The 24,249-nt window shown below is 47.5% G+C and overlaps 1 protein-coding gene and 1 long non-coding RNA gene across 2 annotated transcripts in view; one reads left to right on the top strand and one right to left on the bottom strand.

Moving 5' to 3' along the window:
* ergic1 (endoplasmic reticulum-golgi intermediate compartment 1) overlaps positions 1 to 23,898 on the bottom strand; it is a 59,518-nt gene extending 35,620 nt beyond the window's left edge. The window contains exons 1-3 of the mRNA XM_071399795.1: positions 23,599 to 23,898; positions 12,893 to 12,954; positions 5,562 to 5,634 (exon numbers count right to left, since the gene is read on the bottom strand). Of these exons, the coding sequence (XP_071255896.1) occupies positions 5,562 to 5,634; positions 12,893 to 12,954; positions 23,599 to 23,618 (155 nt within the window). The 5' untranslated portion in view covers positions 23,619 to 23,898. The remainder of the gene's footprint in view (positions 1 to 5,561; positions 5,635 to 12,892; positions 12,955 to 23,598) is intronic.
* Positions 8,767 to 22,935, top strand: LOC139574845 (uncharacterized). The gene is made up of 2 exons (XR_011674836.1): positions 8,767 to 8,895; positions 22,377 to 22,935. It is a non-coding gene; the product is annotated as an uncharacterized lncRNA (long non-coding RNA).
* Positions 23,899 to 24,249: the final 351 nt, after the last annotated feature.

Genomic DNA, 24,249 nt, shown 5'->3' on the forward strand with positions numbered 1-24,249 from the left:
GTTCTGATTCACCCCCAGCTGTCACAATGTTCTGATTCACCCCCAGCTGTCACAATGTACTGATTCACCCCCAGCTGTCACAATGTTCTGATTCACCCCCAGCTGTCACAATGTATCCACAATGTTCTGATTCACCCCCCAGCTGTCACAATGTTCTGATTCACCCCCAGCTGTCACAATGTACCCACAATGTTCTGATTCATCCCCAGCTGTCACAATGTTCTGATTCACCCCCAGCTGTCACAATGTTCTGATTCACCCCCAGCTGTCACAATGTTCTGATTCACCCCCAGCTGTCACAATGTACTGATTCACCCCCAGCTGTCACAATGTTCTGATTCACCCCCAGCTGTCACAATGTTCTGATTCACCCCCAGCTGTCACAATGTACCCACAATGTTCTGATTCACCCCCAGCTGTCACAATGTTCTGATTCACCCCCTGCTGTCACAATGTACCCACAATGTACTGATTCACCCCCAGCTGTCACAATGTTCTGATTCACCCCCTGCTGTCACAATGTACCCACAATGTTCTGATTCACCCCCAGCTGTCACAATGTTCTGATTCACCCCCAGCTGTCACAATGTTCTGATTCACCCCCAGCTGTCACAATGTTCTGATTCACCCCCAGCTGTCACAATGTATCCACAATGTTCTGATTCACCCCCAGCTGTCACAATGTTCTGATTCACACCCAGCTGTCACAATGTACCCACAATGTTCTGATTCACCCCCAGCTGTCACAATGTTCTGATTCACCCCCAGCTGTCACAATGTTCTGATTCACCCCCAGCTGTCACAATGTTCTGATTCACCCCCAGCTGTCACAATGTATCCACAATGTTCTGATTCACCCCCAGCTGTCACAATGTTCTGATTCACCCCCAGCTGTCACAATGTTCTGATTCACCCCCAGCTGTCACAATGTTCTGATTCACCCCCAGCTGTCACAATGTTCTGATTCACCCCCAGCTGTCACAATGTTCTGATTCACCCCCAGCTGTCACAATGTTCTGATTCACCCCCAGCTGTCACAATGTTCTGATTCACCCCCAGCTGTCACAATGTATCCACAATGTTCTGATTCACCCCCAGCTGTCACAATGTTCTGATTCACCCCCAGCTGTCACAATGTACCCACAATGTTCTGATTCACCCCCAGCTGTCACAATGTTCTGATTCACCCCCAGCTGTCACAATGTATCCACAATGTTCTGATTCACCCCCAGCTGTCACAATGTTCTGATTCACCCCCAGCTGTCACAATGTTCTGATTCACCCCCAGCTGTCACAATGTTCTGATTCACCCCCAGCTGTCACAATGTTCTGATTCACCCCCAGCTGTCACAATGTTCTGATTCACCCCCAGCTGTCACAATGTTCTGATTCACCCCCAGCTGTCACAATGTTCTGATTCACCCCCAGCTGTCACAATGTTCTGATTCACCCCCAGCTGTCACAATGTATCCACAATGTTCTGATTCACCCCCAGCTGTCACAATGTTCTGATTCACCCCCAGCTGTCACAATGTACCCACAATGTTCTGATTCACCCCCAGCTGTCACAATGTTCTGATTCACCCCCAGCTGTCACAATGTTCTGATTCACCCCCAGCTGTCACAATGTTCTGATTCACCCCCAGCTGTCACAATGTATCCACAATGTTCTGATTCACCCCCAGCTGTCACAATGTTCTGATTCACCCCCAGCTGTCACAATGTTCTGATTCACCCCCAGCTGTCACAATGTTCTGATTCACCCCCAGCTGTCACAATGTTCTGATTCCCCCCCAGCTGTCACAATGTTCTGATTCACCCCCAGCTGTCACAATGTTCTGATTCACCCCCAGCTGTCACAATGTTCTGATTCACCCCCAGCTGTCACAATGTTCTGATTCACCCCCAGCTGTCACAATGTACCCACAATGTTCTGATTCACCCCCAGCTGTCACAATGTTCTGATTCACCCCCAGCTGTCACAATGTTCTGATTCACCCCCAGCTGTCACAATGTATCCACAATGTTCTGATTCACCCCCAGCTGTCACAATGTTCTGATTCACCCCCAGCTGTCACAATGTTCTGATTCACCCCCAGCTGTCACAATGTTCTGATTCACCCCCAGCTGTCACAATGTTCTGATTCACCCCCAGCTGTCACAATGTTCTGATTCACCCCCAGCTGTCACAATGTTCTGATTCACCCCCAGCTGTCACAATGTTCTGATTCCCCCCCAGCTGTCACAATGTTCTGATTCACCCCCAGCTGTCACAATGTTCTGATTCATCCCCAGCTGTCACAATGTTCTGATTCACCCCCAGCTGTCACAATGTTCTGATTCCCCCCCAGCTGTCACAATGTTCTGATTCACTCCCAGCTGTCACAATGTTCTGATTCACCCCCAGCTGTCACAATGTTCTGATTCACCCCCAGCTGTCACAATGTATCCACAATGTTCTGATTCACCCCCAGCTGTCACAATGTACCCACAATGTTCTGATTCACCCCCAGCTGTCACAATGTTCTGATTCACCCCCAGCTGTCACAATGTCCCCACAATGTTCTGATTCACCCCCAGCTGTCACAATGTTCTGATTCACCCCCAGCTGTCACAATGTTCTGATTCACCCCCAGCTGTCACAATGTTCTGATTCACCCCCAGCTGTCACAATGTTCTGATTCACCCCCAGCTGTCACAATGTTCTGATTCACCCCCAGCTGTCACAATGTTCTGATTCACCCCCAGCTGTCACAATGTTCTGATTCACCCCCAGCTGTCACAATGTTCTGATTCACCCCCAGCTGTCACAATGTTCTGATTCACCCCCAGCTGTCACAATGTTCTGATTCACCCCCAGCTGTCACAATGTACCCACAATGTTCTGATTCACCCCCAGCTGTCACAATGTTCTGATTCACCCCCAGCTGTCACAATGTATCCACAATGTTCTGATTCACCCCCCAGCTGTCACAATGTTCTGATTCACCCCCAGCTGTCACAATGTACCCACAATGTTCTGATTCATCCCCAGCTGTCACAATGTTCTGATTCACCCCCAGCTGTCACAATGTACCCACAATGTTCTGATTCACCCCCAGCTGTCACAATGTTCTGATTCACCCCCAGCTGTCACAATGTACCCACAATGTTCTGATTCACCCCCAGCTGTCACAATGTTCTGATTCACCCCCAGCTGTCACAATGTATCCACAATGTTCTGATTCACCCCCAGCTGTCACAATGTTCTGATTCACCCCCAGCTGTCACAATGTTCTGATTCACCCCCAGCTGTCACAATGTTCTGATTCACCCCCAGCTGTCACAATGTACTGATTCACCCCCAGCTGTCACAATGTTCTGATTCACCCCCAGCTGTCACAATGTATCCACAATGTTCTGATTCACCCCCCAGCTGTCACAATGTTCTGATTCACCCCCAGCTGTCACAATGTATCCACCATGTTCTGATTCACCCCCAGCTGTCACAATGTTCTGATTCACCCCCAGCTGTCACAATGTTCTGATTCACCCCCAGCTGTCACAATGTTCTGATTCACCCCCAGCTGTCACAATGTTCTGATTCACCCCCAGCTGTCACAATGTTCTGATTCACCCCCAGCTGTCACAATGTTCTGATTCACCCCCAGCTGTCACAATGTTCTGATTCACCCCCAGCTGTCACAATGTTCTGATTCACCCCCAGCTGTCACAATGTATCCACAATGTTCTGATTCACCCCCAGCTGTCACAATGTTCTGATTCACCCCCAGCTGTCACAATGTTCTGATTCACCCCCAGCTGTCACAATGTTCTGATTCACCCCCAGCTGTCACAATGTTCTGATTCACCCCCAGCTGTCACAATGTACCCACAATGTTCCTCTCCCTGCTAATTATGAGAAAAGTACATTGGTGCTTCTTTGTCATCTAATTTCCTTTCTCTCCTCCCCCTGCCCTCCACCTCTCCTACAGCCCAGCGTAAATAAGCTGTCCTCCTCTCCACTCCTCCCCCTGCTCCTCTCACCCAGCACAGGAGAAGCTATACACCCCTTCCTCCCCCTATCTCAAGCTGACTCATGCACACAGCCTAATATCCTGGTCAGAAAGATGTCTCCATGTTGGTTACGACACCAGACGCGTCAACAAAGCATCATAATGAACACCAGACATCCTCATTCTTGATCAACACTCTTGTTACGTTTCTGTCTTTGTTGCGTCTTTAACAGAAAAGGAAATAATTAGATTTTGGGCATTTTTTTTACATTTCACGTGTGAAGCCCAGAGGGAGAGGATAGATGAAGTCCCTAACCAACACTGATTGGTTCAGCATTGTAAGGATAGATGGTCCCTAACCAACACTGATTGGTCCAGCATTGTAAGGATAGATGGTCCCTAACCAACACTGATTGGTCCAGCATTGTAAGGATAGATGGTCCCTAACCAACACTGATTGGTCCAGCATTGTAAGGATAGATGGTCCCTAATAAACATTGTAAATGGTAAAACTCTTACGTCTATAATGTATTTTTGTTGTGTGTATAGACCCCAGGAGCTACCAACTAGATGTCGTCATGGCAACGGGGATCCATACAACAAATAAAGGATGAAGTCCCTAACTAATTGATTTGGAGTCAGATATGTTGGCGTCACCGTAATAGTTAAAGGGTTTAGGATAACCAAGTACAACTCCACCATGGACTCCACATCTAGCTCACTAGCTTTAAGCACCAGCTGTCAGAGCAGCTCACAGATCACTTCACCTGTACATAGCCCATCTGTAAATAGCCCATCCAATCTACCTCATCCCCATACTGTATTTATTTATTTATCTTGCTCCTTTGCACCCCAGTATCTCTACTTGCACATTCATCTTCTGCACATCTATCACTCCAGTGTTTAATTGCTATATTGTATTAACTTCGCCACTATGGCCTATTCATTGCCTACCTCCCTTATCCTACCTCATTTGCACACACTGTATATAGACTTTTTCTACTGTATTATTGACTGTATGTTTGTTTATTCCATGTGTAACTCTGTGTTGTTTCTGTCGAACTGCTTTGCTTTATCTTGTCCAGGTCGCAGTTGTAAATGAGAACTTGCTCTCAACTAGCCTACCTGGTTAAATAAAAGGTGAAATAAAACATTTTAAAAAATCAACAGAGTTGAGTGGAGACGAGTGCGTGGACTGTATCTCAGACTACACGGAGTGAAGGTAATCTGACCCAAGATCTGTGGTTAAGACAGGAGATACGGTGATGTACTGTACTTACAGTTGACTGGCTATGAATGATGTCTGTTCATACATCTGCATGTGAGGGTATTTCTATGTCTGTGTGTTTTAGGGGAAACCCCCAGATAGGAAGACCAAGAGACAGAACAATAAAAATACTGTTTTATTAACTTCCAATGAATGTCTCTGGGGTTTAAACCACAGGAAATAATGTGTCAGGTACTTTTAGTATTTAATGTGTCAGTGGAGGTAGAGGTGGTGTGTGTGTGTGTGTGTGTGTGTGTGTGTGTGTGTGTGTGTGTGTGTGTGTGTGTGTGTGTACTTACATTTCAGTGGCTATGAATCCCTTCAGCTCTGAGAGAAACAGGAACAACATGAAGATACAGCAGATGATGGACACTGGAGGAGAGGAGGAGAAGGGAGAGAGGGGAGGGGAGAGAGGGGAGGAGGAGAAGGGAGAGAGGGGAGGAGAGGAGAGGGAGGGAGAGAGGGGAGGAGAGGGGAGGGGAGGGGAGAGGAGAGGGAGGGAGAGAGGGGAGGAGAGGGGAGGGAGAGAGGAGAGGGGAGGGGAGGGGAGGGGAGAGAGGAGAGAGGGGAGGAGAGGGGCGAGAGGAGACAGGGGAGGAGAGGGGCGAGGAGGGAGGAGAGGGGCGAGGACGAGAGGAGAGGGGAGGAGAGGACGAGAGGGGAGGAGAGGACGAGAGGGGAGGAGAGGACGAGAGGGGAGGAGAGGACGAGAGGGGAGAAGAGGACGAGAGGGGAGAAGAGGACGAGAGGGGAGAAGAGGACGAGAGGGGAGGAGAGGACGAGAGGGGAGAAGAGGACGAGAGGGGAGAAGAGGACGAGAGGGGAGAAGAGGACGAGAGGGGAGAAGAGGACGAGAGGGGAGAAGAGGACGAGAGGGGAGAAGAGGACGAGAGGGGAAAAGAGGGGAGTGGGTGAGGAGGAGAGAGGGAGGGAGGGGAGAGAGGAGGGGACATAGACAGTTAGATTTGTATACTGAGCGGTACACACTGATATTAAACCAAATAAAGGATTTTGGGCTGAGACACACCCGATTATGGGCTGCAGTCCATCAGCCAAAAACTTCTAGAACCTTCTAAAGCTTCCATAATATACTAGAGAATAGCCCTCAAAATAGCAGTAGTTTCTAGTCTTGGTCGTAGTCCATTACCAACGGGCAGTAGTTGCTAGCCTTGGGTGGTATACCGTATACTTGGAAATTTGGAAAAAGCCACAGGACGGTTTTGTTAATACAGTCAAATTATTTATGTATTTTTTTAAACCAATCTGAATATTTGTAGTTACTTTAAGTAAAAACCTGCAGTCAACTTGTGCAATACGTTAGGAGATCAAGAAGATCACGTTCTATATCTCACCGGTCACATTGTTCGACAATATGAAGCTCACTGTAGTTCCCCAGAACAGTTGAGTCAGTCAGGTGTTTGAAGCTGAGAGCTGTGAGTCCACAACGTTCTGTATCTATTGGTGAGTCTCTGTTGTACGTCACACATAAGGTGATGAAGTTACACTTGTATGTAATTCACCACTAAATGTAATCCCCTACTAAATGTACTCCACTACTAAATGCAATCCCCTACTAAATGCAATCCCCTACTAAATGCAATCCACTACTAAATGCAATCCCCTACTAAATGCAATCCCCTACTAAATGCAATCCCCCTACTAAATGTAATCCCCTACTAAATGTACTCCACTACTAAATGCAATCCACTACTAAATGCAATCCCCTACTAAATGCAATCCCCCACTAAATGCAATCCCCCACTAAATGCACTCCCCTACTAAATGCACTCCCCTACTAAATGCACTCCCCTACTAAATGCACTCCCCTACTAAATGCAATCCCCCACTAAATGCAATCCCCCACTAAATGCAATCCCCCACTAAATGCAATCCCCCACTAAATGCACTCCCCTACTAAATGCACTCCCCTACTAAATGCACTCCCCTACTAAATGCAATCCCCCACTAAATGCACTCCCCTACTAAATGCAATCCCCTACTAAATGTTTGCCATCAGATATCTTATAACGACATTCTGCCAGAAGATCTCTGGATGAGTAATCTGTAGTTGCTATTTTTCCCTGCTCTTCCTCCTCTGTTCATCCCCCCTCTGCTCTGTGTACACATGCTGCTCTTCCTCCTCTGTTCATCCCCCCTCTGCACTGTGTACACATGCTGCTCTTCCTCCTCTGTTCATCCCCCCTCTGCTCTGTGTACACATGCTGCTCTTCCTCCTCTGTTCATCCCCCCTCTGCACTGTGTACACATCCTGCTCTTCCTCCTGTTCTCCCCCCCTCTGCTCTGTGTACACATGCTGCTCTTCCTCCTCTGTTCTTCCCCCCTCTGCTCTGTGTACACATGCTGCTCTTCCTCCTCTGTTCTTCCCCCCTCTGCTCTGTGTACACATGCTGCTCTTCCTCCTCTGTTCATCCCCCCTCTGCTCTGTGTACACATGCTGCTCTTCCTCCTCTGTTCTTCCCCCCTCTGCTCTGTGTACACATGCTGCTCTTCCTCCTCTGTTCATCCCCCCTCTGCACTGTGTACACATCCTGCTCTTCCTCCTGTTCTCCCCCCCTCTGCTCTGTGTACACATGCTGCTCTTCCTCCTCTGTTCTCCCCCCCTCTGCTCTGTGTACACATGCTGCTCTTCCTCCTCTGTTCATCCCCCCTCTGCTCTGTGTACACATGCTGCTACCTCACATGCTGCTGTCCGTCTGTTATATCTGGTGTCAATCTCCTGTCTTATCAGGTGTCCTGTGTGAATTGAAGTATTCTCCCTCTAATTCCCCCTCTCTGTCCCTCCCCTCCCGGAGGACCTGAGCCCTAGGACCATGCCTCAGGACTACCTGGCCTGATGACTCCTTGCTGTCCCCAGTCCACCTGGCCGTGCTGCTGCTCCAGTTTCAACTGTTCTGCCTGCGGCTATAGAACCCTGACCTGTTCACCGGACGTGCTACCTGTCCCAGACCTGCTGTTTTCAACTCTCTAGAGACAGCAGGAGCGGTAGAGATACTCTCAATGATCGGCTATGAAAAGCCAACTGACATTTACTCCTGAGGTGCTGACTTGTTGCACCCTCGACAACTACTGTGATTATTATTATTTGACCCTGCTGGTCATTTATGAACATTTGAACATCTTGGCCATGTTCTGTTATAATCTCCACCCGGCACAGCCAGAAGAGGACTGGCCACCCCTCATAGCCTGGTTCCTCTCTAGGTTTCTTCCTAGGTTCTGGCCTTTCTAGGGAGTTTTTCCTAGCCACCGTGCTTCTACACCTGCATTGCTTGCTGTTTGGGGTTTTAGGCTGCGATTCTGTACAGCACTTTGAGATATCAGCTGATGTAAAAAAGGCTTTATAAAAAAAATTACTGTCAAAGTTCTCCCTCGATGTCATCAGGGATGGGCCAATGATGAATCGATTCCAGTAATGATTAGGTAACAAACAAAACAACCACATAGCTGATCTCCTAGTAATCCCCGTGTTTAATCACTGTCAGGCGCCTGACACAGTGACAGCCTGGTGATGAAACAGGAAAACAACATGACAGAACAAAGAAACAGAAAGATTCCACCGGATACCAGAGGACTGACAGTTCTAGAACGCCTGAGGGCTGAGGAGGCGGGGCACAGGTAATCATTAGCATTCTCTGACACACGGTTACGTTTCACCTGAGTAATGACAGGTATCCTCCTAGCCAGTGGTGAACGTGTGTTTTCAAAAGGAAGTTCAGGAGGCACGTTCCCACTCAGATGTGTCCTGTTATAACATTTTCAGATGTTCAATTACAAAAATGTATATTTTAAGCCCAACGTTTTATTAAAATTATTTAAGAGAAAAATGACTTTCCCCCCCATTCTCCCTAGAGATGACTGGGCAGGACGCTAGATACATCTAGTGTGTGCAGAATCGTCAGTGAAGTAAGCATGGTGGAATTACCCAAAGGGGTGGGCCCCATTGAACTTCAGTTATATTTAAAAAAACGCAAACATTTGCCTCCACCTTATTTTCAAATTGTGTAGAATTGCAGGAAATTTGCGATATATATATTTATTTTTTATCTTCTCTCTGCCCCATGGCAAAATGTGTATAATTGCAGGAAACTAAACATTTCTCTCTTCGCTGTCACGAGGGGGGGGGGGGGGGCGGCTAAAATGTTTCTCTTGCAAGGTGGTGGGGGGGTTTGGATGTGGCAATTTTTTTTACATTTTTTTATTTAACATTTATTTAACCAGGCAAGTCAGTTAAGAATTTGTTCTTATTTACAATGACGGCCTACACCGGCCAAACCCGGACGACGCTGGGCCAGTTGTTAGCCGCCCTATAGGACTCACAGCCGGTGGTGATACAAACTGGATTGGAAACAGGGTGTCTGGTAGTGACGCCTCTAGCACTGAGAGGCAGTGCCTTAGACCGCTGCGCCACCCGGGAGCCCACTGAGAGGCAGTGCCTAAGACCGCTGCGCCACCCGGGAGCCCACTGAGAGGCAGTGCCTTAGACCCCTGCACCACCCGGGAGCCCACTGAGAGGCAGTGCCTAAGACCGCTGCGCCACCCGGGAGCCCACTGAGAGGCAGTGCCTTAGACCGCTGCGCCACCCGGGAGCCCACTGAGAGGCAGTGCCTTAGACCCCTGCGCCACCCGGGAGCCCACTGAGAGGCAGTGCCTTAGACCGCTACGCCACCCGGGAGCCCACTGAGAGGCAGTGCCTTAGACCGCTACGCCACCCGGGAGCCACAGCGGCCCCTCATGATGGGCTCTATAGTTGAGGGCCCCACAGCGTTTGATTTGATTTTAGCTGCCAGTGAGGGGCAGGAAGTGTACCTAGATAACCTATGCAGAAAAATATATTTAAAATTAGGCATAATGATTATCATGCTAGATTGGTGTTTGAAAAAATGCTAAATTCGCTAACTTCCAGAGGGGGGCCACCCCCCTTCATCCCCACGTACTTCATGCTAAAACAATGGGTGCATGACGCCACTGCACCTAACTAATGGAGAAGTACCTGGAGTATGACAGTAGCTTTACGATGACAGGTACATACCTGCACTCTGACAGGTGAGTAGACCAGCTGAACCATGAGGTGACAGGTACATACCTGCACTCTGACAGGTGAGTAGACCAGCTGAACCATGAGGTGACAGGTACATATACCTGCACTCTGACAGGTGAGTTGACCAGCTGAACCATGAGGTGACAGGTACATACCTGCACTCTGACAGGTGAGTAGACCAGCTGAACCATGAGGTGACAGGTACATATACCTGCACTCTGACAGGTGAGTAGACCAGCTGAACCATGAGGTGACAGGTACATATACCTGCACTCTGACAGGTGAGTAGACCTGCTGAACCATGAGGTGACAGGTACATATACCTGCACTCTGACAGGTGAGTAGACCAGCTGAACCATGAGGTGACAGGTACATACCTGCACTCTGACAGGTGAGTAGACCAGCTGAACCATGAGGTGACAGGTACATACCTGCACTCTGACAGGTGAGTTGACCAGCTGAACCATGAGGTAACAGGTACATATACCTGCACTCTGACAGGTGAGTAGACCAGCTGAACCATGAGGTGACAGGTACATATACCTGCACTCTGACAGGTGAGTAGACCAGCTGAACCATGAGGTGACAGGTACATATACCTGCACTCTGACAGGTGAGTTGACCAGCTGAACCATGAGGTGACAGGTACATATACCTGCACTCTGACAGGTGAGTAGACCAGCTGAACCATGAGGTGACAGGTACATACCTGCACTCTGACAGGTGAGTAGACCAGCTGAACCATGAGGTGACAGGTACATATACCTGCACTCTGACAGGTGAGTAGACCAGCTGAACCATGAGGTGACAGGTACATATACCTGCACTCTGACAGGTGAGTAGACCAGCTGAACCATGAGGTGACAGGTACATACCTGCACTCTGACAGGTGAGTTGACCAGCTGAACCATGAGGTGACAGGTACATACCTGCACTCTGACAGGTGAGTAGACCAGCTGAACCATGAGGTGACAGGTACATATACCTGCACTCTGACAGGTGAGTAGACCAGCTGAACCATGAGGTGACAGGTACATACCTGCACTCTGACAGGTGAGTTGACCAGCTGAACCATGAGGTGACAGGTACATACCTGCACTCTGACAGGTGAGTAGACCAGCTGAACAATGAGGTGACAGGTACATACCTGCACTCTGACAGGTGAGTAGACCAGCTGAACCATGAGGTGACAGGTACATACCTGCACTCTGACAGGTGAGTTGACCAGCTGAACCATGAGGTGACAGGTACATACCTGCACTCTGACAGGTGAGTAGACCAGCTGAACCATGAGGTGACAGGTACATACCTGCACTCTGACAGGTGAGTAGACCAGCTGAACCATGAGGTGACAGGTACATACCTGCACTCTGACAGGTGAGTAGACCAGCTGAACCATGAGGTAACAGGTACATATACCTGCACTCTGACAGGTGAGTAGACCAGCTGAACCATGAGGTGACAGGTACATATACCTGCACTCTGACAGGTGAGTAGACCAGCTGAACCATGAGGTGACAGGTACATATACCTGCACTCTGACAGGTGAGTTGACCAGCTGAACCATGAGGTGACAGGTACATACCTGCACTCTGACAGGTGAGTTGACCAGCTGAACCATGAGGTGACAGGTACATATACCTGCACTCTGACAGGTGAGTTGACCAGCTGAACCATGAGGTGACAGGTACATACCTGCACTCTGACAGGTGAGTAGACCAGCTGAACCATGAGGTGACAGGTACATACCTGCACTCTGACAGGTGAGTAGACCAGCTGAACCATGAGGTGACAGGTACATATACCTGCACTCTGACAGGTGAGTTGACCAGCTGAACCATGAGGTGACAGGTACATACCTGCACTCTGACAGGTGAGTAGACCAGCTGAACCATGAGGTGACAGGTACATACCTGCACTCTGACAGGTGAGTAGACCAGCTGAACCATGAGGTGACAGGTACATACCTGCACTCTGACAGGTGAGTTGACCAGCTGAACCATGAGGTGACAGGTACATACCTGCACTCTGACAGGTGAGTTGACCAGCTGAACCATGAGGTGACAGGTACATACCTGCACTCTGACAGGTGAGTTGACCAGCTGAACCATGAAGTAACAGGTACAAATACCTGCACTCTGACAGGTGAGTAGACCAGCTGAACCATGAGGTGACAGGTACATATACCTGCACTCTGACAGGTGAGTAGACCAGCTGAACCATGAAGTAACAGGTACATATACCTGCACTCTGACAGGTGAGTAGACCAGCTGAACCATGAGGTGACAGGTACATACCTGCACTCTGACAGGTGAGTAGACCAGCTGAACCATGAGGTGACAGGTACATATACCTGCACTCTGACAGGTGAGTTGACCAGCTGAACCATGAGGTGACAGGTACATACCTGCACTCTGACAGGTGAGTAGACCAGCTGAACCATGAGGTGTGTGTGTGTGTGTGTGTGTGTGTGTGTGTGTGTGTGTGTGTGTGTGTGTGTGTGTGTGTGTGTGTGTGTGTGTGTGTGTGTGTGTGTGTGTGTGTGTGTGTGTGTGTGTGTGGAGGTCTACTCACCCACAGCTCCTGTGTACGTGGGCTGGGTCAGGTCTTTGGGGACTTTCCTGTAGATATCCAACCTAATGGAAGAGAAAGAAAGAGGGAGGGATTAGAAAAACAAAAACAGCAATGAACGGGGTTCACAAGATGACAGAAAGGACCAGATCAGTTGGATAATAAAGTAAGTACTCTATCATGTAGGACCTATCTTCCTTTAGGTGCAATCAGTGAAAGCATTACCATGATTCTCTCTAAATACCACAAGGATGAAGTTAAGTCTAGTGCTGTCGGTTGTTTATCTTGGAATGCAGCAGGGAATCATTCTTAAAAGCATTACTTATTTAGTTTATATATAATTAATATCAAATAGGTCTATCTTCTGTATACCCACCCGTACCTTGTCACAACTGAATGACTCAAACGCAATAAGGAAAGAAATTGTACAAATTAACTTTTAAAAAGACCTGTTAATTGAAGTGCATTCCAGGTGACTACCTCATGAAGCTGGTTGAGAGAATGCCAAGAGTGTGAAAATCTGTCATCAAGGCGAAGGGTGGCTACTTTGAAGAATCTCAAATATATTTTAATTTGTTTTACACTTTGAGTTACTACATGATTCCATGTGTGTTATTTCATAGTTTTGATGTCTTCACTATTATTCTACAATGTAGAAAAAAGTGAAAATAAAGAAAAACCCTGGAATGAGTAGGTGTGTCCAAACTTTTGACTGGTACTGAATCTATGATGACTGCACAAACGGTAGGACTTCTGGGGTCCCATTTTCCCAGAATTATTATTTTTTTCCTTTCACAAAACCATTAAAACCTCTATATACTAAATCTGGATGAATCTGAGTTATGGTTCATAAGGAGAAGAAGAGTACAGATGGATTTAAGCGTTACATATGGAAAAGACAGTTGTTAATAGCTCCCTTGTTTTTAAATATATCAAAATCACATGCAGTGTGGTTCATCTAAGGGATGTCCATGATGGAGATGACAAGTGGATTTGATTGAAGTGGATTTACAGTGGTTTAAATGGACACGTAAAAAAAAAACAGATTTTTGATTTGTCAATAACTCAGCCATGTTTTGAGCAATCCCTTAGTTTTTCTCAAAACTAAGTTAAGACATGGGCCGACATGACCGACTTTGGTCATTTAGACACCACTTCTGGTTCAAAATGTGGATATGAGGATTTAAGTGAGACTGCTTATAACAGCGCCACCTATAGGCCAATCGGTGCCATTCTGTTTAACCAAGTTACTCTTAGCATCGAGTTTCTGTGTACCAAATTAAGACAAAAAGTGACCAACCTATGATTGAGTTTTTTGACAAAGTTATTTGAAAGTGAGAGAGACAGGAGAGAAGAGAGAGGGAGGGGGGATTCTGAGCACATTTTGTTCCCAGAATGCTTTGCAGCATTACTGAAGAGTAGCGGAATGTTAGCTCTGAAACACAGCCATGACAAACAGGCCCAGGCAGCCTCACACATTCCTGAAATCTGACCCCAGCAATGACCTATTAACCCCCAACACACCGACAGCCACATGGAAAAGTACACAAGACACACCAAACTTCTGAACACACATCATTCAGCATTGGCCTCATTGTACAGGAAGACGTGTCTAGTTGGGTCAGCATTGGCCTCAATGTACAGGAAGATGTGTTAGTTGGGTTAGAATTGGCCTCATTGTACAGGAAGATGTGTTAGTTGGGTCAGCATTGGCCTCATTGTACAGGAAGACGTGTCTAGTTGGGTCAGAATTGGCCTAATTGTACAGGAAGACGTGTCTAGTTGGGTCAGAATTGGCCTCATTGTACAGGAAGACGTGTCTAGTTGGGTCAGAATTGGCCTCATTGTACAGGAAGACGTGTCTAGTTGGGTCAGAATTGGCCTCATTGTACAGGAAGATGTGTCTAGTTGGGTTAGAATTGGCCTCATTATACAGGAAGATGTGTCTAGTTGGGTCAGAATTGGCCTCATTGTGCAGGAAGATCTGATAGTTGCTAATTTGCTACTAAAACTAAAGTCAATGACACATCAGGACAGTGTGTGTGTTACCTCTGTATCAGTGGACATCAGGACGGTGTGTTCTACATTACTACAGGACCCAGGAACTACTACAGGACCAGGATACACTGCTCTAGGACTACTACAGGACCCAGGAAACACTGCTCTAGGACTACTACCGGACCAGGAAACACTGCTCTAGGACTACTACAGGACCCAGGAAACACTGCTCTAGGACTACTACCGGACCAGGAAACACTGCTCTAGGACTACTACAGGACCCAGGAAACACTGCTCTAGGACTACTACAGGACCCAGGAAACACTGCTCTAGGACTACTACAGGACCCAGGAAACACTGCTCTAGGACTACTACAGGACCCAGGAAACACTGCTCTAGGACTACTACCGGACCAGGAAACACTGCTCTAGGACTACTACCGGACCAGGAAACACTGCTCTAGGACTACTACAGGACCCAGGAAACACTGCTCTAGGACTACTACAGGACCCAGGAAACACTGCTCTAGGACTACTACAGGACCCAGGAAACACTGCTCTAGGACTACTACCGGACCAGGAAACACTGCTCTAGGACTACTACAGGACCCAGGAAACACTGCTCTAGGACTACTACAGGACCAGGAAACACTGCTCTAGGACTACTACAGGACCAAGGAACTACTACAGGACCAGGATACACTGCTCTAGGACTACTACAGGACCCAGGAAACACTGCTCTAGGACTACTACAGGACCCAGGAAACACTGCTCTAGGACTACTACAGGACCAGGATACACTGCTCTAGGACTACTACAGGACCCAGGAAACACTGCTCTAGGACTACTACCGGACCAGGAAACACTGCTCTAGGACTACTACAGGACCCAGGAAACACTGCTCTAGGACTACTACCGGACCAGGAAACACTGCTCTAGGACTACTACAGGACCCAGGAAACACTGCTCTAGGACTACTACAGGACCAGGAAACACTGCTCTAGGACTACTACAGGACCAGGAAACACTGCTCTAGGACTACTACAGTACCAGGAGACACTGCTCTAGGACTACTACAGTACCAGGAAACACTGCTCTAGGACTACTACAGGACCAGGAGACACTGCTCTAGGACTACTACAGTACCAGGAAACACTGCTCTAGGACTACTACAGGACCAGGATACACTGCTCTAGGACTACTACAGGACCAGGAAACACTGCTCTAGGACTACTACAGGACCAGGAAACACTGCTCTAGGACTACTACAGGACCCAGGAAACACTGCTCTAGGACTACTACAGGACCCAGGAAACACTGCTCTAGGACTACTACCGGACCAGGATACACTGCTCTAGGACTACTACAGGACCCAGGAAACACTGCTCTAGGACTACTACAGGACCCAGGAAACACTGCTCTAGGACTACTACCGGACCAGGAAACACTGCTCTAGGACTACTACAGGACCCAGGAAACACTGCTCTAGGACTACTACAGGACCCAGGAACTACTACAGGACCAGGATACACTGCTCTAGGACTACTACAGGACCAGGAAACACTGCTCTAGGACTACTACAGGACCCAGGAACTACTACAGGACCAGGATACACTGCTCTAGGACTACTACAGGACCCAGGAAACACTGCTCTAGGACTACTACAGGACCCAGGAAACACTGCTCTAGGACTACTACAGGACCAGGATACACTGCTCTAGGACTACTACCGGACCAGGAAACACTGCTCTAGGACTACTACAGGACCCAGGAAACACTGCTCTAGGACTACTACCGGACCAGGAAACACTGCTCTAGGACTACTACAGGACCCAGGAAACACTGCTCTAGGACTACTACAGGACCAGGAAACACTGCTCTAGAACTACTACAGGACCAGGAAACACTGCTCTAGGACTACTACAGGACCAGGATACACTGCTCTAGGACTACTACAGGACCAGGATACACTGCTCTAGGACTACTACAGGACCAGGATACACTGCTCTAGGACTACTACAGGACCCAGGAAACACTGCTCTAGGACTACTACCGGACCAGGAAACACTGCTCTAGGACTACTACAGGACCCAGGAAACACTGCTCTAGGACTACTACCGGACCAGAAAACACTGCTCTAGGACTACTACAGGACCCAGGAAACACTGCTCTAGGACTACTACAGGACCAGGAAACACTGCTCTAGGACTACTACAGGACCAGGAAACACTGCTCTAGGACTACTACAGGACCAGGAAACACTGCTCTAGGACTACTACAGGACCAGGAGACACTGCTCTAGGACTACTACAGTACCAGGAGACACTGCTCTAGGACTACTACAGGACCAGGAAACACTGCTCTAGAACTACTACAGGACCAGGATACACTGCTCTAGGACTACTACAGGACCAGGATACACTGCTCTAGGACTACTACAGGACCCAGGAAACACTGCTCTAGGACTACTACCGGACCAGGAAACACTGCTCTAGGACTACTACAGGACCCAGGAAACACTGCTCTAGGACTACTACAGGACCAGGAAACACTGCTCTAGGACTACTACAGTACCAGGAAACACTGCTCTAGGACTACTACAGGACCCAGGAAACACTGCTCTAGGACTACTACAGGACCAGGAAACACTGCTCTAGGACTACTACAGGACCAGGAAACACTGCTCTAGGACTACTACAGGACCAGGAGACACTGCTCTAGGACTACTACAGTACCAGGAGACACTGCTCTAGGACTACTACAGGACCCAGGAAACACTGCTCTAGGACTACTACAGTACCAGGAAACACTGCTCTAGGACTACTACAGGACCAGGAAACACTGCTCTAGAACTACTACAGGACCAGGATACACTGCTCTAGGACTACTACAGGACCAGGAAACACTGCTCTATGACTACTACAGGACCAGGAGACACTGCTCTAGGACTACTACAGGACCAGGAAACACTGCTCTAGGACTGCTACAGGACCAGGAAACACTGCTCTAGGACTACTACAGGACCAGGAAACACTGCTCTAGAACTACTACAGGACCCAGGAAACACTGCTCTAGGACTACTACAGGACCCAGGAAACACTGCTCTAGGACTACTACAGGACCAGGAAACACTGCTCTAGGACTACTACAGGACCAGGAAACACTGCTCTAGGACTACTACAGGACCAGGAAACACTGCTCTAGGACTACTACAGGACCAGGAGACACTGCTCTAGGACTACTACAGTACCAGGAGACACTGCTCTAGGACTACTACAGTACCAGGAAACACTGCTCTAGGACTACTACAGGACCAGGAAACACTGCTCTAGAACTACTACAGGACCAGGATACACTGCTCTAAGACTACTACAGGACCAGGAAACACTGCTCTAGGACTACCACAGGACCAGGAGACACTGCTCTAGGACTACCACAGGACCAGGAGACACTGCTCTAGGACTACTACAGGACCCAGGAAACACTGCTCTAGGACTACTACAGGACCAGGAAACACTGCTCTAGGACTACTACAGGACCAGGAAACACTGCTCTAGGACTACTACAGGACCAGGATACACTGCTCTAGGACTACTACAGGACCAGGAAACTCTGCTCTAGGACTACTACAGGACCAGGAAACACTGCTCTAGGACTACTACAGGACCCAGGAAACACTGCTCTAGGACTACTACAGGACCAGGAAACACTGCTCTAGGACTACTACAGGACCAGGAGACACTGCTCTAGGACTACTACAGGACCAGGAAACACTGCTCTAGGACTACCACAGGACCAGGAGACACTGCTCTAGGACTACTACAGGACCCAGGAAACACTGCTCTAGGACTACTACAGGACCAGGAAACACTGCTCTAGGACTACTACAGGACCCAGGAAACACTGCTCTAGGACTACTACAGGACCAGGAAACACTGCTCTAGGACTACTACAGGACCAGGAAACACTGCTCTAGGACTACTACCGGACCAGGAAACACTGCTCTAGAACTACTACAGGACCAGGAAACACTGCTCTAGGACTACTACAGGACCAGGAAACACTGCTCTAGGACTACTACAGGACCAGGAAACACTGCTCTAGGACTACTACAGGACCCAGGAAACACTGCTCTAGGACTACTACAGGACCCAGGAAACACTGCTCTAGGACTACTACAGGACCAGGAAACACTGCTCTAGGACTACTACAGGACCAGGAAACACTGCTCTAGGACTACTACAGGACCAGGAGACACTGCTCTAGGACTACTACAGGACCAGGAGACACTGCTCTAGGACTACTACAGGACCAGGAGACACTGCTCTAGGACTACTACAGGACCAGGAAACACTGCTCTAGGACTACTACAGTACCAGGAAACACTGCTCTAGGACTACTACAGGACCAGGAAACACTGCTCTAGGACTACTACAGGACCAGGAAACACTGCTCTAGGACTACTACAGGACCCAGGAAACACTGCTCTAGGACTACTACAGGACCAGGAAACACTGCTCTAGGACTACTACAGGACCAGGAGACACTGCTCTAGGACTACTACAGGACCAGGAAACACTGCTCTAGGACTACTACAGGACCAGGAGACACTGCTCTAGGACTACTACAGGACCAGGAAACACTGCTCTAGAACTACTACAGGACCAGGATACACTGCTCTAGAACATTATTGTTCAGTATAGATAATAAACGGTGTACGTGTATTTTTCCTACAGCAGTTGCGCCACCGTCTCTGCAGGTTACACAAGGAGGCTACCACAGAGGCTACAGTATCCGCTCCACACCTCCCCCGTATGGCCTGTTGCTTCTTACATCCAGGCCAAGTAGCCCACGTCCTTAAAATGTTCACATTCCAAAAAAGGTCTTTCGAACTTTAGATCATTGTCAACTCATAGTAAACTCTGATCTTCCCCTGTGTTTGGGTGTTGTCTAAAATGCCTCTATTCCCTACAGCAGTGGTTCCCAGCTCCAGTCCTCCAGTACGCCCAACAGTAACCCTAACCCTAATCCTAACCCTAACCCTAATCCCTAACCCTAACTTTTCTATTGTAGCCCTGGATAAACTCACCTGATTCAACTCAGAGGGCCTAAAATGATTAGTTAACAAGTAGAATCAGGTCTGTTTGTCGAGGGCTATAACAAACTGTACTGCTGGTAGTACTGGAGTAGGGAACCACTGCCCTACAGGGCCCTGGTCAAAAGTAGTGCACTATGTAGGGAATAGAGTGTCATTGTGGACGAAACCAGTATCAGCGACATATCCATAACGAGGCTTCTCACAGGAGGGTCAGTGTTTGAGGTATGACTGTCTTAACGCAACACAGCAGGTTCTAAAGTACACATGCACTTACCGGGGTCTTGTGTCGGGTACAATGATTATCTTGATTCAACATTACACAACTAGAAGCCGTTCTTACAGCTCAGGCAAGTCCCAGCCCTGATGACAAGCAGTGTGCAAACAATGGCTGTGTGATTTGGAACAGTACGCCCAGCCTGGTCTCAGAACATTTCGTATTATTCCGTACATAAATCTGAACCACTACTTTTACTATATGTAATGTTTCTTATGGTATGTATTAATTTATGGATGTCCATCTATTTCGTATAATATGTTACGAATTACACTTTGTATGATATGTTACGAATTAGAAAAAAGTACTATAGGTTATGAATTTGCAAAATGTATGATATTTTACGAATTCTAGCTAGGTGGCTAACGTTAGCTAGGCTAGGGGTTAGCTAACATGCTAACTAGTTGCAAAGTAGCTAAAAAGTAGTAAGTAGTTGAAAAGTTGGTGAAATGCTAAAGTTGTCCGTGAGGAGATTCGAACTTGCAACCTATGGATTGCTAGACGTTCACGTTATATGCCCACTCATCCACCACCCTACTTTCGTTTTTGCCTTGTGGACAAAACTTCAAATGAGTGGATTTGGCTATTTCATCAAATCTAACACACAGCCATGCAATCTCCATAGACAAACATTGGCAGTAGAATGGCCTTGCTGAAGAGCTCAGTGACTTTCAACGTGACACCGTCACAGGATGCCACCTTTCCAACAAGTCAGTTGGTCAAATTTCTGCCCTGATAGAGCTTCCCCGGTCAACTGTAAGTGTTGTTATTGTGATGTGGAAACATCTTGGAGCAACAACGGCTCAGCCGTGAAGTGGTAGGCCACACAACCTCACAGAACGGGACCGCCGAATGCTGAAGCACGTAAAAATAGTTTGTCCTCGGTTGCAACACTCACTACCGAGTTCCAAACTGCCTCTGGAAGCAACGTCAGCACAATAACGGTTTGTCGTGAGCTTCATGAAATGGGTTTCCATGTTTGAGCAGCCGCACACAAGCCTAAAATTACCATGTGAAATGCCAAGCATTGGCTAGAGTGGTGTAAAGCTGGCCGCCATTGGACTCTGGAGCAGTGGAGACACGTTATCTGGAGTGATGAATCACACTTCACCATCTGGCAGTCCGACGGACAAATCTGGATTTGGTGGATGCCAGGAGAACGCTACCTACCCCAATGCATAGTTCCAACTGTAAAGTTTGGTGGAGGAGGAATAATGGTCTGGGGCTGTTTTTCATGGTTCGGGCTAGACCCCTTAGTTCCAGTGAAGGGAAATCTTAACGCTACAGAATACAATGACATTCTACACAATTCTGTGCTTCCAACTTTGTGGCAACAGTTTGGGGAAGGCCATTTCCTGTTTAAGCATGACAATGCCCCCGTGCGAGGTCCATACAGAAATTATTTGTTGAGATCGGTGTGGAAGAACTTGACTGGCCTGGGCTAAACCCCTTCAAACACCTTCGGGATAAATTGGAACGCCGACTACGAGCCAGGCCTAATCGCACAACATCAGTGCCCGACCTCACTAATGCTCGTGGCTGAATGGAAGCAAGTCCCAGCAGCAATGTTCCGATATCTAGTGGAAAGCCTTCCCAGAAGAGTGGAGGCTGTTATAGCAGCAAAGGGGGGGACAAACTCCATATTAATGCCCATGATTTTGGAATGAGATGTTTGACGATCAGGTGTCCACATACTTTGGTCATGTAGTGTATCATACTAATTTGAGTGTCCCGTATTTACTTTTACTATGTTGGCGCCCCCCCTTGGGTTGTGCCGTGGCGGAGATATTTGTGGGCTATACTCGGCCTTGTCTCAGGATGGTAAGTTGGTGGTTGAAGTTATCCCGATAATGGTGTGGGGGCTGTGCTTTGGCAAAGTGGGTGGGGTTATATCCTTCCTGTTTGGCCCTGTCCGGGGGTATCATCGGATGGGGCCACAGTGTCTCCTGACCCCTCCTGTCTCAGCCTCCAGTATTTATGCTGCAGTAGTTTATGTGTCAGGGGGCTAGGGTCAGTTTGTTATATCTGGAGTATTTCTCCTGTCTTATCCGGTGTCCTGTGTGAATTTAAGTATGCTCTCTCTAATTCTCTCTTTCTCTCTTTCTTTCTCTCTCTCAGAGGACCTGAGCCCTAGGACCATGCCTCAGGACTACCTGGCCTGATGACTCCTTGCTGTCCCCAGTCCACCTGGTCGTGCTGCTGCTCCAGTTTCAACTGTTCTGCCTGCGGCTATGGAACCCTGACCTGTTCACCGGACGTGCTACCTGTCCCAGACCTGCTGTTTTCAACTCTCTAGAGACAGCAGGAGCGGTAGAGATACTCTGAATGATCGGCTATGAAAAGCCAACTGACATTTACTCCTGAGGTGCTGACTTGCTGCACCCTCGACAACTACTGTGATTATTATTATTTGACCATGCTGGTCACTTATGAACATCTTGGCCATGTTGTGTTATAATCTCCACCTGGCACAGCCAGAAGAGGACTGGCCACCCCTCATAGCCTGGTTCCTCTCTAGGTTTCTTCCTAGGTTTTGGCCTTTCTAGGGAGTTTTTCCTAGGCGCCATGCTTCTACACCTGCATTGCTTGCTGTTTGGGGTTTTAGGCTGGGTTTCTGTACAGCACTTTGAGATATCAGCTGATGTAAGACGGGCTATATAAATAAATTTTATTTGGATTTGATGTTACGTCCAGTCTATGAGACCAGCCTGGTATAACGTGTATGTTAGGGTGTGTGACCGCAGTCTATTGGAGCTGTAGGTCCAACAGAGTATGAACCAGTACTCTGCATCCTACAGATGAGTCCTCATCATCTCTCCTTCATGCACCGAAGTAGAATCATAACATAGGTAATAGCATAGGTAATGGCTGATTTTAATGGACCAACAAAAGGAAAAAAGTATTTGGATATTTACAAAATAAATAACATATTGCATAAATAATACAATGTAAGACAACAATAGCCTATAATTTAACGTATGTGTAATGTAATAAATTCCCTATTAGGTTTTATTTCACAATGAAAAGTTTAGGTGCCTTCATTAGTGTTTTTCAGAATGATAGCCTGTTAGCCTAGATGCTAAATAGTTCGTCTGAATGGGCATCTCTTCAGGCAAAGCTCTTCAGGAAAACTTTTCGGACACTACTGACGCGATAAAATTGCAGCTGCCAGCAGATACAATATAATACCTGGTGTAGCAACAATCATACCGTTAACTTGTTGGCTAGCAAACTTGGAACAAGAAGAAAGCAGGGGATTCTCTCCATGCACAGAAAAAAATAAAAAATATTACGAGTGTAATTTAAGCCTGCGAATTGTGAACCAAAATCCTTTACTCACCTCCTCACATCGAAAACCATGATGTTTGCACGTTTTAGATGAGTATATTAAAACAATTTAGTTAACGGAAAATCAGCACAGATTTCTAGATTTCTCTACAATCCTACCGGTTGTTCATCGTTACCGGGTTGACGTCAGTTTAGGACGCTTTGCAAAATCCTATTGGTTGAATTCACTTCCTGGTTGAAAGATTCTCTTTCCGTTCTTTTAAATTGAACCAGACCGTAGAACTGTGTTAGAATACCGTACTATTTGTGGCGTGATTGGGTATATAGTATGATTATTGGTCATAGTATGGATATAGGTAGTATGCCAAAAGTTCCCTGATGTCGCCAAAATATGAAGTATACACGCAGAGGACACTATTTCCATACGTTTGGGCCCATAATGCACTTCTTCAGGAAATTGACGTGGCTTCACATCGTTTGCAAATTTGAAGAAAATGGCGGAAAATTATGCAGCCCAAGTCCGACGAGAGCGGATACAAATTAATTGCTTTAACTAATTATGACAAATGTTAAGAACATGTTTAGCAATGTAATAAAGTAATGACTTTTCAAAAAAAAGTTACTTACACTTTATGTTGGCTGACAATTTGTTAGTTACGCTATCCTTACAGCAGTATGTACTGGTATGTTAGCTACTGTTAGT

The sequence above is a fragment of the Salvelinus alpinus genome, chromosome 4 (assembly GCF_045679555.1).
Source record: "Salvelinus alpinus chromosome 4, SLU_Salpinus.1, whole genome shotgun sequence".
Lineage (NCBI taxonomy): Eukaryota > Metazoa > Chordata > Actinopteri > Salmoniformes > Salmonidae > Salvelinus > Salvelinus alpinus.